General features: G+C 36.5%; 1 protein-coding gene and 1 pseudogene across 1 annotated transcript in view; both read left to right on the top strand.

Annotated features, from left to right (window-relative positions):
* The window catches only part of GYPA (glycophorin A (MNS blood group)), a 22,569-nt gene extending 12,167 nt beyond the window's left edge, over positions 1-10,402 (top strand). The window contains exons 3-7 of the mRNA XM_006906293.1: positions 1,524-1,628; positions 3,683-3,724; positions 5,188-5,273; positions 6,742-6,820; positions 10,050-10,402. Of these exons, the coding sequence (XP_006906355.1) occupies positions 1,524-1,628; positions 3,683-3,724; positions 5,188-5,273; positions 6,742-6,820; positions 10,050-10,057 (320 nt within the window). The 3' untranslated portion in view covers positions 10,058-10,402. The remainder of the gene's footprint in view (positions 1-1,523; positions 1,629-3,682; positions 3,725-5,187; positions 5,274-6,741; positions 6,821-10,049) is intronic.
* Positions 3,214-3,332, top strand: LOC112475137 (annotated as a pseudogene).
* Positions 10,403-17,309: the final 6,907 nt, after the last annotated feature.

Raw genomic sequence — 17,309 nt, forward strand, 5'->3', positions numbered from 1 at the left:
ATTTCCACCTAAAACTCAACCCACCCTTCAAGATTCAGCCCATGCTCCATGGCAAGGTCTTCAAAGTGAGCTTTTCAGAGCCCAGTAACACCAGGGAAACGTGTAGTGTTGGCCCAAAGCCCATCTGTTGCTACGAAGCCAGATGTTGGACCTATCCTTCATAATACTTCAAGGTTAATATGCCACTCTTGTAGAAAGAGGCTGCATTTTTCAGGTAAAGTCTGGATGTGCTCTTGTTAGAGGAGGGGAAGAGAGTAAGAAAATGACCCTCGTGTTGATATTTCTAGAGCAGAAAATAATTCTCTTAGTGTCTCTAGCAAGAGGACACTGAGGGCTAAGAAACACAAACAGTACAATAAACTGGTGTGAAATGATTATCAAAACAAAGACTGTATAATTATTATTAAAATTCTAGAGCTTGGGATGTCTGAGAGTCTCAAGAAATTTAATTGTCTTTTTTGTGTTTGGTGCATCCCCATGTTCACCAATTAATAAGTTACAACAGCAAAGAAATCTTGCTGATGAGATCTCAACCAGGCAGAGAACTGGAAGAGGGGAATAATGTTGGAGTCAGCAGAATAAGATCTGTCCTTACCAGCTGTATTAATCTGGGTTAATTATTTAATATTTATGTAAAGTAAAGAAGTTGGATTAGACATTCCAAGTGACCCTGTAACGTAAAATGGAAAAGTACATTCTGAATTAAATAGGACAATATTTAAATTGACCTTTAATCTGAAAACACCGCAGACTTGTTAAAAGCTGATTCAGCTACAGAAATCTAGAGGCCTGGAGTACAAGAGAAAAAGGGGAAAAAAAGAAAGAGAGAAAAAGAAAAAGCAGGCAAGACACTCTTCTTATAATCCAGTCCCTAAGAGGTTTAGGCAAACTTGTTGTTTAATGGTTGCAAATTTACTTGGTTGCTTTCTACCTAATTGATCCAACTGAAGAGTCTACTGTAAAAAGCTCTGTTTAAATTAAATCCACTTAGTCACAGAAAATTTGCAACTTTGCATAACTAAGTACGTCCACAGATGTCTATTAGCTGATTAGGGCCTGAGGATCCTGGGAGAGCCAGATAGACGTGCAGGCTGCTCTATCAAGTGCAGCGTTACCACATTCTTGGTGGGCACTGGGAGGACATACTGTGGAGCTCTCGTTTCCTTACCTTGAAATCTGAAAGTAGCTGAAGCATCTGAGGATGTATAAAGAAAGAAAAGAAGTATGAGTGAGGAAACAGAATCCATTCGCCTTCTATCAGGGTAGAAAAAATTTGAATTTAAGAGTGTCTTTGTTAGTTTTAATTTTTACCGAGAAAGTCGGATTGTATCTGGGAGATGAGAGAGGGAGGCACGGAACATGTTCCCAAGACAATGTCCCCAAGTTATGGAAAATGCCAGGCAGAGGCAGCCTCAGGAGTGGCCGCTGGGGAAGACGTGGGACAAGTTTGTCTTTTGTGATATGCTCTGTGGCCTACTCAGTCACCTCCTTCTTGATTCTGTCTCACCTTCTGTTTTATACAGATGAGACGACCGCACAGAGCAAAACACCAGCCATTCCCACTGCTGAAAATGAACGGGAAGAAGAGTTAACTACTAGAAGCCAAGTCCACACAGAACGGGGAACAGGTTTGTCCATATATTAAAATAGCTGCTCTGGAGTTATTGGTATGATGCAACTCTATTTAATAGGACCTGTCCCTTTGATGAAACTGTGACAAAGACTGAGAAATAGGAACTAAGGAGACACAGTCCCTATTGCAGAAGAATTCTCACCTCTGGAATATCTCACAGAAATTATACTGTAGATTAAAGAAATTAAAGCAGTTTAGTAAAGTACAGAAAGGATGAATGTGACCGTGAAATCGTGGGCCAGATACTGGGAGCCGAAAGTGCAGGGGCGAGAAGGGCCTGCAGGGGCGGTGAATCCAAGTGGGGCTCGGCCGTCCCAGGGGCTGAGCCTGAGTGAAGGCCCACAATACTTATCTCACAGTGTTTCTCTAAAGACGAGCTAAGAAGATGTATGTAAAATTGCTCAGCTGGGAGCCTGACACATCGCAAGTGCCTAATAAATGAGAACTATAAACCTAGCTGAGAGCGGAGATAAAGGTGGTCAGGCGGCAGTCACTCCTTGGTTATTTCTCTAGGGAGAAAATGACTTTATAAGAGCAAGCAGAAGTAAAACGAAAGAGGTTTTCTTGTAGGTGGGGTTTTAGCTGGATACTCCAGAATTTAGAATAAAGCCTCGAAGAAGACTTAGAGTGGCTACAGGATCATTAGCTAATAGAAACATTGAGAAAATGCAGTGAAATACATGGAAACGACACATTTTAAAAGAGGCCAAGGGAGGAAAATAGGACTAGTGCTTGGAACTAATGATTAGGCTTCTGGGTCCAATTAAACAATTTCATTTTCAAAGTGATTTCGAGGTGAAGCCAACATGATGGTGTCAATCCAGAAAGTATTTAAGGCCCAACTACAGACACACACACAGTTTTATATGCCATAAATCCTACAAATAATGGCTAGCATGGTAGGGCATCATGCTAAGAGTTTTCATGCATTATCTGATTTGATTCTCATAGGAACCCAAAGAGATAGAAATTATCATCTTCACTTGCCCAAGAGAATACTAAAATGCAGAGAAATTAAGTAGCTTGTCCAAGGCCGCCCAACTAGGAAGAGGCTAAAACTCCATCTGTCCTATTCCAGAGCTCACACACCAACCACAGCTATCAACAGCCACAACGAAGAGGAAGACAAGCCCAAACCAACCTTTATAAATAACTGCTACGGAATGACCAAACACAACTGAGTCCTTGACTATGTGACACATGATCGTGCAATATGTTATTTGTAATAATTAAATTCAAGAAAATCGTGTGGCTGTAGCAGTAAGAGGTTTTCAGGACATAAAATGGCATTTGGAGAGAGAAGAAAAAAGAAACGTAAAATGCAGACTGATGGGGGAGGTTGGCTCTGGCAGAGCATTAAGGTTGCTACAGTAGAAACTTCGGGTAAAGAATTTAGGGGGACTGTTGACGACAGCTCAGATGAGACACAAGAAGGATTTGGATTCAGCAGGTGGCGGTAGCATAAATCTGGAAATTGATAGCAACACAGCCTCTTTGGGGTTGGCCTGAAGTTGATTTTGGGTGTTGGCTCAATGTGTCTCCTTTCTGCTTACCATTTCTACATTTTAAAAAAATGTACTGTCTATAGCCATGCGGCCCCGAACGTGTCTGATCTCGTTTGATCTTGGAAGCTAAGCAGGGTCAGGCCTGGTTGGTACTTGTATGGGAGACCACCTTGGAATACCAGGTGCTGTAGGCATTAAAAAAAAAAAATGTACTGCTTCTTGTAGAAGTCAATAGGGGTTTCTTCCAATATTTTCTCATACTCTTCCCTTCAGTTAATGAGATGGTTTGCTAATTTCTGACCATGAAAACTTGTTGGGTAGTTGAAAGTAGATATCAGAATATCTAGTGTTAATTCTGTGTTAATTGCTAGTGTTGATTCTGACATATTACCTCATCAATTTTACTAGTTAACTGTTAAAAGTTGAGCAATAGCTCCTTAAACACAGTTAAGAAAAAGAAACCCACTGTGTAATCGAATTCAAAATGGTATTTTTTAGACATGACCTATGTATTCTGACTTATTTTGAAATTTCATCTTTTTAGGAACAAGAGGGCAGCAATTTGCCCACACTTTCTCACAACCAGGTATGTTAATATTTGGCATGGAATGACAATCATTTCATTATAAATTATGCCTAAAAAGTGTCGATTTTAAAAACAAAACAGTATGTTAATAACTTTAGTCACACAACTTTGTAAAGGCAAAAAAAATACTCTTTTTAGTTGAAACAGGCATTTCTTTTCTTGAACATTTTGGAAATAGCAGTACATAACTTGATGATAATTTTTTTTGTTAGATTTTTTTTAGCTTTCTAACCAATCATGGTTACTTAAGAAAAGTCTGTTAAGAGTTTTTAAAACATTTGAACTTCTCTTATCCCTCCTGTAAAGAATGTAAGAAACTTAAAATCATCTAATTATTTGCTATCACTTCAAAAATAAATATAGACCATTCACGTCTCAATCCTAATTCATTTTTGGCCCTATGCTACCACTTGGGGGCTCTCTTCCCAGCCCTTTATAACTGGGTACCTCGCTTTCCCCTTTAGGAGCTGCTGTAGACCTGACTTGAGTTCACATATGTGCCTATTTCTGCATTTCTAAGCTTTCCTTCACACTTGGCCTGTATCCATACTACTTCACACAAGAAAAAAACAATAGATTGTAGAACCGAATCACTAGCTCATAAATTAAAGCTACGTGGACAGGAAGGCTAGGCAATACCAATGGGAGAAAAAGTTATTTTGAGTTTTTATCAATAACGAGATTTTTAAATATAAATTAGCCAAATAAATAAGCCGTTTTACCTGTATGTCTTGCCTTCAATTTTATTCATTTGGAAGCATTACAAATACTATGAATATGCAACAGCACCTCTAACTTAAAGTTTGTTTTATTCTCAACACGTAAAAGATTTGAAAAATACTTTTAGTGATTATACTACAGTATATGCATAGGGATACTGTGGAAGGAAGAGAAGCTTAGAATATAGGTGACCTGAATTATGGTTATAATTACTTCTAACTAGTTGTCTCACCTACGATAGGTAACTTGAACTCATTAGACTTCTCATTTGTAAACTGCTTATACCAGTTTCCTTCCAAACTTCTGATTCTATGAGCTGCCCAATACCGTTTTGTACATCAAGACAATATTTTCTCTCATCACTTTGAAACTATGAAGGACTCTATGGTTTTTCCCATATCGGGGTAACCTAGCTGTCATCCAAAATTAAGCCTGTGAGGCTCTGTAAAGAACACTGAACTTGGAGATGGAACCCTCGGACCTTGGTTCTGTCAGTTGTGTGTCCTTGAACCAAAAATTTTACTACTCAGAGTTTCAGTTTGTCACATGGTTACTGCGAAAACCTCATTTTTAAAAAGATAAAATATAGTAAAGTATATTATTAATATAATAAAAGTAGATTAATTTCTTTCTATAAAAAGGCAAAGTGATATTACTCTGATTTTACCTGTTTTATTTTTCAATTGACATGTGGTAGTTTATTTCACACTTTTGTAATTTTCTGCTCTCTTTTTCTCCCAAAGTAATAATAGTCATTATTTTTGGTGTGATGGCTGGTATCATTGGAACTATACTCCTTGTTTCTTATGGCATTGGCCGCCTGCAAAAGGTGAGAATCCAGTTTTTAATTTTACTGTAAATACTGGTGTGAACATCACCAGGAGGGTTTATTCCTTTGGGTTCAATTAAATTCAGAGAAACAAAATTGCATAAAACTTCACCTTTTTCAACTGAACACAGAGACGTCACTGAGTTACTCAAGCAGAAATTTTCTTTTTGCATTTACCCTATAAAGGAATCCCCAAATATAAACCTATCCCCATTTCCCAATGAAAGAGCCTCCAAAGCTTTCATCTAACTTGATTTAACATCTTTTGATGTCTATAGATGAAATAGACAATAATGATAATGTTTAGTTTATTTAATCTGAGTATGAAAAATATTTAAAATAACATGATATATTTACATATATATAAATCACTTTTTTCATTCTCGTATTTCCTGAAACAAATATTTCAAACTTCGCCCATGAATTTTCCAGCACGAGTGATTTTTTTCATCACTAAAGCTCATTTTAAGTCCATAGGACAGGGCTTCCCCGAAGCATATAACTTGACTATAACCTTCCATTTAACGTGTTTCAGACATAACATTTGTGCATGTATTTATAACGCTGTAATTGGAACTGTAATCTGAGATCATGGAGAGTGCAATCTCAAAAGAGCAGGACAGTTGAGTTTTTTATTCCTCTTCTTCTTGATCTCTCTTTGTGATCTCCATGTCACTATGTAGATATTCTTTTAAAAAGGCCCGTTTAGAGGAGTAACAACATTAAAATGGTGGGGCTATAACCAGATTGATGGCAACTCTACATTAAATTCCTTTTCTTTTTCATTTTTTTCTATCTCCATTAGGTGACTTACACAATCATCTAAACCTACAATCAATTATTATTACTCTATATAAATGGATTTTCTCTAAATAATATTTTCTTAATAAAAGTAAAGTAATGAAAAGCATTTGCTCTAATTTGAGTGATTCTGTAAGGACTTGAATGAAAGATGCTTTCTCTTGTCTGTAGTATAAATATTGAGGAAAAATTATCTCCTTTTGTTTGGACATATATGACAAACTGAGATGTCTTCTCTCTTGATGGATAATCTAAAGTCTGAAAAAGTCGAAATACTTAGTTGACAAAATTCAGAGAAAATCTTCCATATGGATGTAAAAGAATTTGGTCATGGTCCATATGACTAAGAGATATTACTTCTTTTTGAAAAACATTTCCATGTTAGCTTTTATGATAGTAGGGAAATATGACAGAGTCAATGTTTGGGGTAGTAATTCATCTATGGAAATGACAAATACTATTTAGAAATACAAATACAAGTTTATATCAAGTTTGTAATTATCTATGAAACAATGACTTCTCTCAAAAAAAGAACTCCACAAAGTGAATTTTAACCGATGAGAACCAACTTTAGCTAAAAAAATTTTTCAATCTGAGGCATTTTTCTATATAGTGTCTTAAGTTAATAAAATTGCGACATTAATATTTTTCTGGGTTTTGTTTATAGAAAAGTTTACCTCAGGAACAACCTCCATTTTCAAACGATGAAGGCCCTCCTTTAAGTTCTGTAGAAACAGGAAATCCAGGTCGGTGTCAATATCCTTATTGCCTTTTGTCTTTTGGGAAGGGAAATAAATCAATGAGTTTCTTCTTTCTGAGCTGGGAGGGCTGTGCTCAATTAAGATTCATTTAGATTCTATTTTATCAATGCTATCTCTGTAAGATTTTTTAAAAAACATGTCTGCAGCATAATGAATTCTCTCAGGCATAAAGTATCCTTAACAAAAAAAACGTGAAACCAATAACTGCAAGTAAAGCAAAAACTAAGTTCTTTTGTGTACTTATTTTCCAAACTGCAAAGTTGTTTAAAGGAGACCCTACAATAGGTATAATTTAATAGCCCCAGATCTGGACCACACCTGGATTTGAATCTATAATCCCACACTTGTAACCTTGGGCAAGATACTCATATGGAGATAATGATAGCTAACATGGAGAGACTTCAATCTGGACATAATGATAGTGTCAGTCTCATAGAGTTTCATGAGGATTAAATGAGCTACGAATATACATCTAAAACAGTTCTTGGTCCTAGTGAGTGCTGGAAGCTATTAACTAGTATCTATAGTGCAGGCTCCATTCCTAAATGACTTCCTCCAAACAACTGGCTGGTCACTTGGCCCCTTGTTTTCATTTCCATTTCCAGCTGCTAAGTAAATGCACAACATGCGAAGGACTGCCTGTATATTTTGTTCGTCAGAAACAGTATTGACTCAGGCAATGTTTTTTAAAAAGAAAGTTCAGCCTTAAAAAGTGGCAGATTTTTACATTAAAAAACATCCAGATGTTTGTACTCCCTTATGGCAAAAAATAAAAAATAAAAAAAATAACCTGTAATCTTGAACGATGCTGGGGCCTCTGAGAGAGGTTCATAAGAGCTGAGTAGCGGTTGCTACCTCAAATATCTGTTTAAACACTGAGTCATTTTCATTTATTTCATTCATTATGGCCTCTTATACAATCTCACTAATCGAGTATCTAGTTCCAGTTAAACTTTGCCTAAAGCATGAACTCAAGTGATGTCTATTTTGGGAGATGTCCACCAAGAACAAGCTTCTGTGGGATGGGCTTTGATGCTCAAGCAAAACAGGTCTGATTTTGCCTTCTACAACGTTAATAGAAGTTCTCCCATAATTATCATAAATCATGACAGAACTGAGGTCCTGTCAATTTCCAGATTCCAGTTTTAACCTGGGACCAAACCCCTATCTTCGAAGGAAGATAGGTTTTCTAGAACTTGGGATCCTAAAAAATAGAACATTTTAAAGATCTACCAAAGCTCCATAACCTATCTGCAGGACTTGCTTCATCACATTATCTCATGGGTCCTTAAAGCTTAAGGGTGATTTTTACATAATCACTTAGACCTAGGAACTTGATGCTCTGGAGAGTAAATGACATACACATAACTCTCAGCTAACAGGATGAATAAAATCCTATCTGCAGATACTTAAAACAAGAAAAGTTTTGAATCATGTACCAGATTCACTTCATTGACTAAGGTTATCTTGTTATAGGACTTTCAGCTGGAACAAATATCTATAAAATATTTTATTTACATTCTGCATGGTTTCAAAAAAAGTTTGATGATGTTTTTAAAATTAACCCATTACCACCCCAAACCTAATTGTTTGTCACTTAAATTTCTATATATTCTTTTAGCTCTTATTTATTCTGGTGACAAAATTAGTGTTTAGCATTTCCTCTGCCATTTTTTTAAAAAATACAATCTTGAGCCTCTCTGTGGACCAGCCTATAAAAGTTTGGGACAATTTAATCCGCCAAAGCGCATTAAAATATCCTTGTAAGCTTTAAGTGCAATAAACATTTATCAAATGCTTATTGTGGGCTGGGCACTACACTCACATTAAATATATCAATATGAGTCTCCGTCCTCTAGAAGTCGAGTGCCTAGTGGGGAAAGAGAGCGGGGTCATTGCAGTGATGTGTTTTAAAGCAGCAGAGGAGACAGCCTCTAAAAGAGACTGGAGCAGGTAGAAAAGGGTTCTGGAGACGGAATCACCTGAGGCAGCGTTTAAAGGAGAATTGGATATTCTCAGGGCAAGGCATTTGGGCAGCATGACCAAAGGCGTGGAAGAAGACAGAGCGTGGTGTGCCCAAGGAGTGATGTACATCTCCACATCAATAAGCTTAACGCTTTAGTTCTCTCCTCCTGTCTCAAATATATGTCAAGGCAGTGGAAAGTCAGATGAACCAAATTTTAGGCTTTTTTAATTTCATCACATGTGACCAAATGAAGTTATTAAATGTGACTTAATAAGTTAGTGAAATGGGTTTTAAAATCTGATCCCACCTGACAAGAAACGTTAGAAAACACATAAGATTATTTAAAAATGGTTTCAGTTCTATACTTATGGAATACTGCTCTGAAGTAATTTTATAAACCAAAGGCAATGAGAGGTTAGAGTGATGGCGCCATCTCACCAAGAACTGGAGATGTTAGGGTATAATGCATGAACTGCTTTAACCTTCTTGAACTTGCACATGATTTATTTGGGGTGGGTAATGATAATAAGTGAATCTGCATCAGCTGCCCATGGTAGTGGCCACATGTGACTCCCCAATCCACTTCTCATGGGATAATGCTTGGGATGCACAGTTCTTATGATAATCCAAAAGAAAGAAAACTGTGGGAAAAGCTCTGCTTCCACAAGAGCGAAGACTCTTCTCATCCCTTTCACACACTCTCCCACACTAACTTCAATCCAACCTTCCAACTGAAAAAGATGGAATCTTGGATTTGATGGAGGAGACCAGTCCAGTCTCCTGCCACTTCCACATCCTAGAACCAGAGAGGAATTCAATAGTGAGTTTCTGTACAGACTTCTTGTTCACGTCCAAGAAAAAAAAGTTATTCCCGAGAGAGATTACAGACTAGAGAGCTTGCCTTAACTTCAAAACACGCACATATATAATTCAACTCACTCACCACTACATTCTGCCCCTACACAAGTTGTTTGTCAGTTTCTATTCTGTGTAGAAAGCAGGAACAAGGCAATTATGTTTGTTTCTTACTAGAAGCTTTTAGAGCAGATTTGCTAAGAAATTCTATATCTCTATACATAACTCTGATAGTCTGAATGAAAATTCATTTCCTAACAATTATATGCAAGGACAACTCTGTAAGAATGTAAAATTCTGAAATGTATTTTATTCATTAATTTCCCATTGTATTTAAATATAACTATGTCTCATACTATTGTTTTATTTTTTTTCTCTATAATCCTTCTACAGAAATGTAATCAATGAGAATTTGCTCATCAAGCCAAATTTTGGAAGAAATAAAAGACACAAGACTTCAGTCGAGTGAAAAATTAACATGTAAATTGGACACACAAATCAATTGTATACCTTCCTAAATTGTACAACTTCAGGATGAAAATTTCATCATGATGAGTCCAGTGACTCAATGACGGAAAATGTCTCTACTCGTTAATATATCAAAATAAAGAACAAATATTTCCTTTCATGCTTGCTTTTCTGTGTTAGGATAATTTTTAGAATTGATTTGGAATTCTGATCCAAAACTTCAGTAGGCATCAGCTGTAGCTCTTTAAGACTGATTTATTCTATGCTATTATATTTTAATGATCATGCTATTAAATGAAAGGCTTTTCATGTGATAGAGGAAATTTAAGTTCTCTTCTCATACTAAACTTCTGAGTCTATTTCCATTGTTTTAAATCACTTTAGGAGACTCTGAAATCCTATCATTTCCTTCATTGCTGAACAAGCAAAATATGGCATTAGATTAATGATAGTGATATTTGTCATACTAATAAAGTTTGTACTTAGAAATGCCTTGCATACATACATACATACACATATGTACATATTCATAGATATATAAAATACACTCATATTCATCCTTGAATGCATAAATCAATAGAAAAATTTTTTGCTTTAAAAAAAGTGAGGTGTTACATATGTATAAATGGCTCATTTGAAATAATTTGTCTGACAGCAGAGCATTAACTCCTTCAGGCCACTGACTGATGCTTTGTGTTCCACTGGAAGAGTTACTTAGGTAAATGGTCAGAGGATCCTGAGAAAGAAAAACAACCAATGACTTTCTCTTGCAAAAGAAACTTAACTCTTTAAGTGCAACATGTCAAGATGTGCGAACTTGACATGCAGGTGAATGTTTGAATAGTTGACCATTGAATTCTTTTTTAGTGTTCTCAGTTAAATTCTTTAATCCATCTAGTTCTGGTTTCTTTTATTAATGAAGCTTTGGAAATTGGTTTAAATAATCTAAAAGAAATTTCTAGATATGAGACTAAGGCTTCGTGACTATATAGCTTTCATTCATTTATATTCAAACTTAAAAAGCAGTATAAAAAAAAGAAGTACCTTCTTGTGATATTCTGTTTCCACATTAATACAAATTTATATTCTTTCCCTTGTGTGATAATTAAATGAATAATATTGTGTACATATTTGGGCCTGGCGACTTAAATTTATTTTTTAATAAATTAAAACATTTAAATCTTAACCTACTTGTATATTCAGAGTGTTCTTATACTGAATCGACTATTTAAAATAAAGAATAAAAACAGCACGTTTCTGTTGGTGTATATATTTTTAAAGTAGTTTTAATAGTATTATTGGGTTAATTTAAGAAAATGAATGACCCAAGCACCAAGGCAGTTTTAAATGTACTTTTTTCAGTAAGAATAAATTGTTGAATCAAAAGAGAACAAGAGGCTAACCTTATCTCTAACAATTTACAAAGCAAAGATAGTAAGAGATTGTGCCATCTAGATCAGAGCAAGAGAATTCAGAGAATAATTAAAGAATTGCTTTAACCTCCTCGAACTTTTGCAGTTAATTTATTTGTACTTCTCTCTATGGACTTTTCACATTTAAATTTAATGTTTATGGGAAGAAATGACCTTTACTCTTTTCATATTTTTATTATTAAATCAGCGTAAGATTACAATAAAGAAATCTTACTAATGAAGCCATCATGACCCCTATATATAGTCTGTACTGAATTTCTTAAAATTGGGACTGGAGTAGGGGATGGGAGTGAGGCTGATTAGCAAATTTTATATTTTAGGCCTTGGGTGTTTGTTCGTGTAAGTATGAGCGAAAGGTCTAAACCTGAGAGGCATTGTGAAGGGAGAATAGAGGGAGCCAAGAAGTGACATGGCGAAAGGGTCTTTTAGTGATGTTGATAGAATAACTGAGTAAGAGCCTCTGGTTTATTCTAAGCACTTATCTTATCAAATAAGAGCCAAATGTCATTTGGCAAAAATCAACACGAAATTCTACCCAATATCATGCACAGGCCTGTGTCATTTGTATTGCCTAACAGTGACCAGAATAGCAATGGGGTCCACCCAGCTTTTGACAGAGGAACAATAAAAGAACCAATTCCATAGAATAAATTGTCAAGGACACAGGGGGCCTATCTTAACGTATTCTTTGTTGTATCCTATGAGTCTTGCTCACTCAATATAATCATTATATTGACAAAATTATTAATGTAGCAAAAACATCTCTTAATGAAAATAGATAAGGCATCCCCAAAACACAGGCAGGGAAGGCTCTAGGGAGGCACTAAATAACAAACTAAGAACGCTTCAATCTCCCACGCCTACCTTCTCCTCTGTCTCCGTGTGAACAGGGGTGCTTGTCACAATTGTCAGACTTGACAGATCCCACAGTCTTGAGGAGACAAAGACAAAACATGAAAAAAATCACGTCAAACAGTCCCATGCCACGACTTTGACCCTAGGAAGTGTGGAGAGATAAAATCAGTTGGAATTCTGTTCATATTTCTGTTTTTGGAAGAACTTTTCAAAGTGCAAAGCCAAGTGCATAGAGAACAATGGACGCTTCTACATCCTGGCCAGGAGTCTTCATGGTTCTTGCCCATCAGATTCTCTCACTGCTATGGACAAATGACTGATGTGTGTTTCTGCTGAATCCTCCAAATCTCCAAGTTTTCTAAGTCTGTACCCCAAGTGGTTAGTACTAATTCTCAGAATTATCATGAGAAATGAAACCCAATACTATTTCTGATTTAAAATACAGTAGAAGCATCATCTATGAGTGTGCCACCATTGGCCATGTGACTTTCTATAGTAAAAGAAAACAAGTCAATATGAATTATACACCAGAATATCACTTTGGGTACTAGACTTTGAAAGTCCCTCATTTCTTCAGGATGAGTAATCTATTTACTAAAAAAAATAAAACCTTGAGAGAGTGATGCCATCACCTATTTCAATAACTTGTATAGTATTTCACAATTTTACTAGCAAATTCTAGGAAAAACCTATATTAGGCATGTAATATATTGGCTGCTTTTGACAAAATCTGGAAAATGTCACCATTATGTCTTTATGATTTTTTCATTCTTCTGAAACATTTGCAATCATTAGCTTTGCATCTAAAAAGAGAAAGCGTAGATGCCAAAATCATGAGCACACTTTAGCACACAGATCTCATCTGATCTGACTTTTCCCTTATGGTCAACATGACATCAGACTTACATATTTTCTTTCAGGTTCATTGATGTATGCTCATGTAATAGTGGTCTTGGTTCAAACTTGAGGTGACTCACTTGCAACTTTGCGAAAGTGTCCCTAGGTACAGGAGCAGATGGATATGTTCTCAGATGTAACCCAGAACATTAGGAATATATGGCCACTTGGCTCATTTGCCCTCCCTACTTTACAGGTTCAACATCCTGATATGTGATGCTTGTTCTTTTGTTAACAATCTGGTGTATGGCCAGTAGTATACTACAACTACCTGAGGGAGTAACAGGGAATAACAAACAGGAAATATTACTGCTCCCCATGGGCTATGTGTCTGGTCGATGAGACATGTTGAGGCCAGTTTCATGGAACCTATTTAATGGTGATTCTTAAAATCCGAAGTTTATGGTTTAGTCAAGGAGAAACTGATGGACCATTCGCTTTTTAATAATAAAACTAGAGTTTAAAAGTTAATACCAAATGTCTCATGTCATCTTCTAGGATAGAGCACAGCCAGAGACTCAAGTTAGAATATTTGACAGTGTGGATATTGATGCTCGATAAGCCCACCTCCTGTGGTGAAGCAGCCAGGATCTGATAGTGACAGCCTGTCCTCTGCTGCGCTCTTTCAGGTACACGTCCAACTCACATTTTAACAATACCCTCAGTTCCCTGCTCCATACCACTACTCATGCTTTGTAAACTGCCTCAAAGCAGATTTTACTTCTAAAATGGCAACTGAAAGAGAGTGGTATATCTATACAATTTATATCAAGAGAAAATGCAAACAGAGTATTTGGAAAAAGGAGCTTGGACTATCATCAGCCCATCCACCCTCCTTTGCCGGGGGCCAAACCTCGAAATGCAGAACAGCCAATTCTGAGTTCCTGGCTTTATCTCAAGACACAAGTGCTGGTAAAAACAGGGGCACTAGTATTCAACATTATCACCCTGAAACGTTCTAAAAAATCCACCTTCACTCCAGACTTGCTCCCAGGTAGCAAGGCTCATAGAAATTGTAAGTATGGATCCTCAAAGCAGCAAGCACCATGTGCATTTTGGGAAGTGCATTTGGTGTCTTATTCCTGAGCTGCATCGTATCACTGTCTTCCTTTCTATCAGACTTAATGTCTGTATCTCAGATGAGAAAAATGATCCATCTGTAAGCAATGTTAACAGCAACTAAACAGTAACTCCCTTATTTGGTTATGCAGAAGTCTAAACTATCTGCTGAAGTTTGAAGGGCTTTCTCTGCCAAGTTTAAAATTTGAGAGTAAGAAAAAGCAAGTCACGGTCAAAAGTTCTGTAACATTTATTCTATTTAAAAGGAAACAACCAACAGGCATATTGAGATGTACTGACAGGGTGCATCAGAACGTCTGAAGAATTACCTGAGTGCTTAGGACATAAATTACAGAGCCCCACCCACAGAGATTCTGATCCCATAGATTGTAGCATGATCTGAGAATGTTTTTAACAAGCTCCCACGTGCTGTCACTGCTGCTGGTCCTCAGATCACATAATGGAGTCACTCTTGGGATGTAGTGACTTATATGATACTACAGCAGGTCCTCGAATAACGTCGTTTCATTTGTTTTAACACTGATGGGATGTTTTTACCAATTAGCCCATGGTAAATTGGGTTCATTATGTCACAGACTTAAACGAGGACTTACACTATATTAAAACTCACTAGAGAAACCCCTGGTAAACTATCTGCATATCCAAAATTCAAGATAAAAACATTTTCTTTGAAATACTATCGGTCTGCCTCATAAAAAAGAAAAAAAATTCACGTTATCCTGAAGTTACATAAACCTGAAGATACCTGCTAAACAGCTATTAAGGTTTCATTTTATTTTGCTTTGACAAAATGTGTTTAAAACAGTGCTTTTCACATTTTTGTGTGCATATGACTCACCTTTGGGGACCTTATTAAATGCTGATTCAAATTCAGCAAGTCTGGCATAAGGCCTTAGATTCTGCATTTGTAACAAGCACCCAGGGGGAGGGTTTTAGGGCATATAGCTAAAGGCCCGGAGATTACTGTGTATCAATTTTCAAAATACATCAGACTCAGGGTGACATTTCTCAAGTGAAACTTGCAGTGCTGAGTGATGCCTGAGACAGACAAAAGCAGAAAACGAAGTGGTTTCAGGAAAGACTAAAAGAGGTGCAGGTGGTGAGGACATCGGGACGCTTCTGCAGTGGTTTCACCAGGTCAGCGACTGCCTGATCGTGAACAGACTCTGAACCTTGGCTGCACAAAAAGGAACGTGTGGCCTATGCACTAGCATTTTGAATAAATATACACTGAAAATAGGTTACACCATTTTTAAGAGCTGTTCCTTCCTAAAAATGGCCATAGGAATCAGGACAACTGTGCTCTACGTCTGAAAGCAAGTGTAGTATTCTGCACCTGATTGAACTTTTTCTTCCTTTTTCATCTTGAGACTGTCCGCTGAATTAATATTCTCACAGAAACACTGAAGAGGAAATGGTGTTGTGATAAGGGCTGCAGGGCTTCTCAGAAATGGGACTTATAATTTTCCTTTAAAGTGTTGCTACACGTGAACCTATCTACCACTCAAAAGATGTGCAGGTCTGTTAAAAAAATACACATGACGTTTTAAAAATCACATAAATATTATAAAGTATAAATTCTATTTGAGAAAAATATTTGAAACCTATCACCAAATTGGTAGGGTAATTGGTATTGTTAAATACGAAAATATTAACCAGTTTATTACTTTTTGCTATCATCCATCACACTTAAGATACCAAGTATCCCCTAAGACCAATGTTTAGAGGTCCTTATAAATGCAACTTTCCTAAATTAGGACTGTTTTGTTCAGATTTCCTAATACAACCATTAACTCGTAATGAGCATGTGTAAACTCTGCTATAAAACCAAGCACACTTCAAGTCTACTATATGAACGCGAAGTGTCCTAAATTATAAAAGTTTGCTATTGGAAAAATCTCCACTTTTTTCTCTCCAAGGTTTTTATGTAAATATTTAAGTAATGTGGAAGTTGAAAGTAATGATTACGTTTTATTAGTTCTACCTTGACCTCTTCTCAATAGAATATAATCTTCCTAAGAACATTCAAAGCCTCATTCGATTATGAAACATTCTGGATAACAGACTACTGTAATCTGCTCACATGTGTGAATGTCCAGGCTCTTCTGGGTTGGACTCAGGCACCATCCCATGATTAAAGCAGGCTTCCTCTCCTCAGCTAGAAATTGAGGAAATCGAATGGAAATTGTTCCAATTTTTAGTCTATCTTCTCCAACATAATTCTTTTTTGCAACAGTTGGTTTGAGCCATTTTTCCTTCAGTTAACAGTGTAAATAAAAACTTGGCTTTACTTCATTCTCAATAAACATGCAGTGGCCAAGGGCTTAATTGATCTGTGAAACGTTGTCTCATGCATTGGCTGAACTGCAATGCTAAATTTGATGTTTCTTTCATGCCTTTTAAAAGTGTTTCCCTTTGTTTCTTTTACATTTGCGTCTTCACACTCTCAAGGGCTGGCAATATACTTCATTTTGCATTTCCACTCTCTACCTCTTTCAACTCCCCCACCTCCCATACTGCATTAGGCTGCTTTTCTTCCTCTTGAAAACACTACTTTTTGGGGGGTGACCTCTGTTTTCTTCAGCCTTATATTTTTCCAATTATTTCTTCCAAAATAAGGTCGCCACTCTGAACGATAGCTTTCATGGGAAAAAACAAACAAACAAACAAACAAAAAAAACCCTTTCCTCAAAATTTGCATAACATTAGACCCATGACTTATTTTAAGAATCCAAGGTAGTAAAGAAATCAATTTGGGGGGAGTACAAAATAAATCCAAATTACTTTACAATTTGTCATAAACTTTGTTTTGACATTGACAGCAACAATTCCACATTTTGGAAAAGTGAGTATTAATAGCATTACTATAGAAATCAGCATTATAAATAAAAATCTCAATTATGTGTGGGCAGATAAACAG

Source organism: Pteropus alecto, unplaced genomic scaffold (assembly GCF_000325575.1).
Source record: "Pteropus alecto unplaced genomic scaffold, ASM32557v1 scaffold50, whole genome shotgun sequence".
NCBI classification, from domain to species: Eukaryota; Metazoa; Chordata; class Mammalia; order Chiroptera; family Pteropodidae; genus Pteropus; species Pteropus alecto.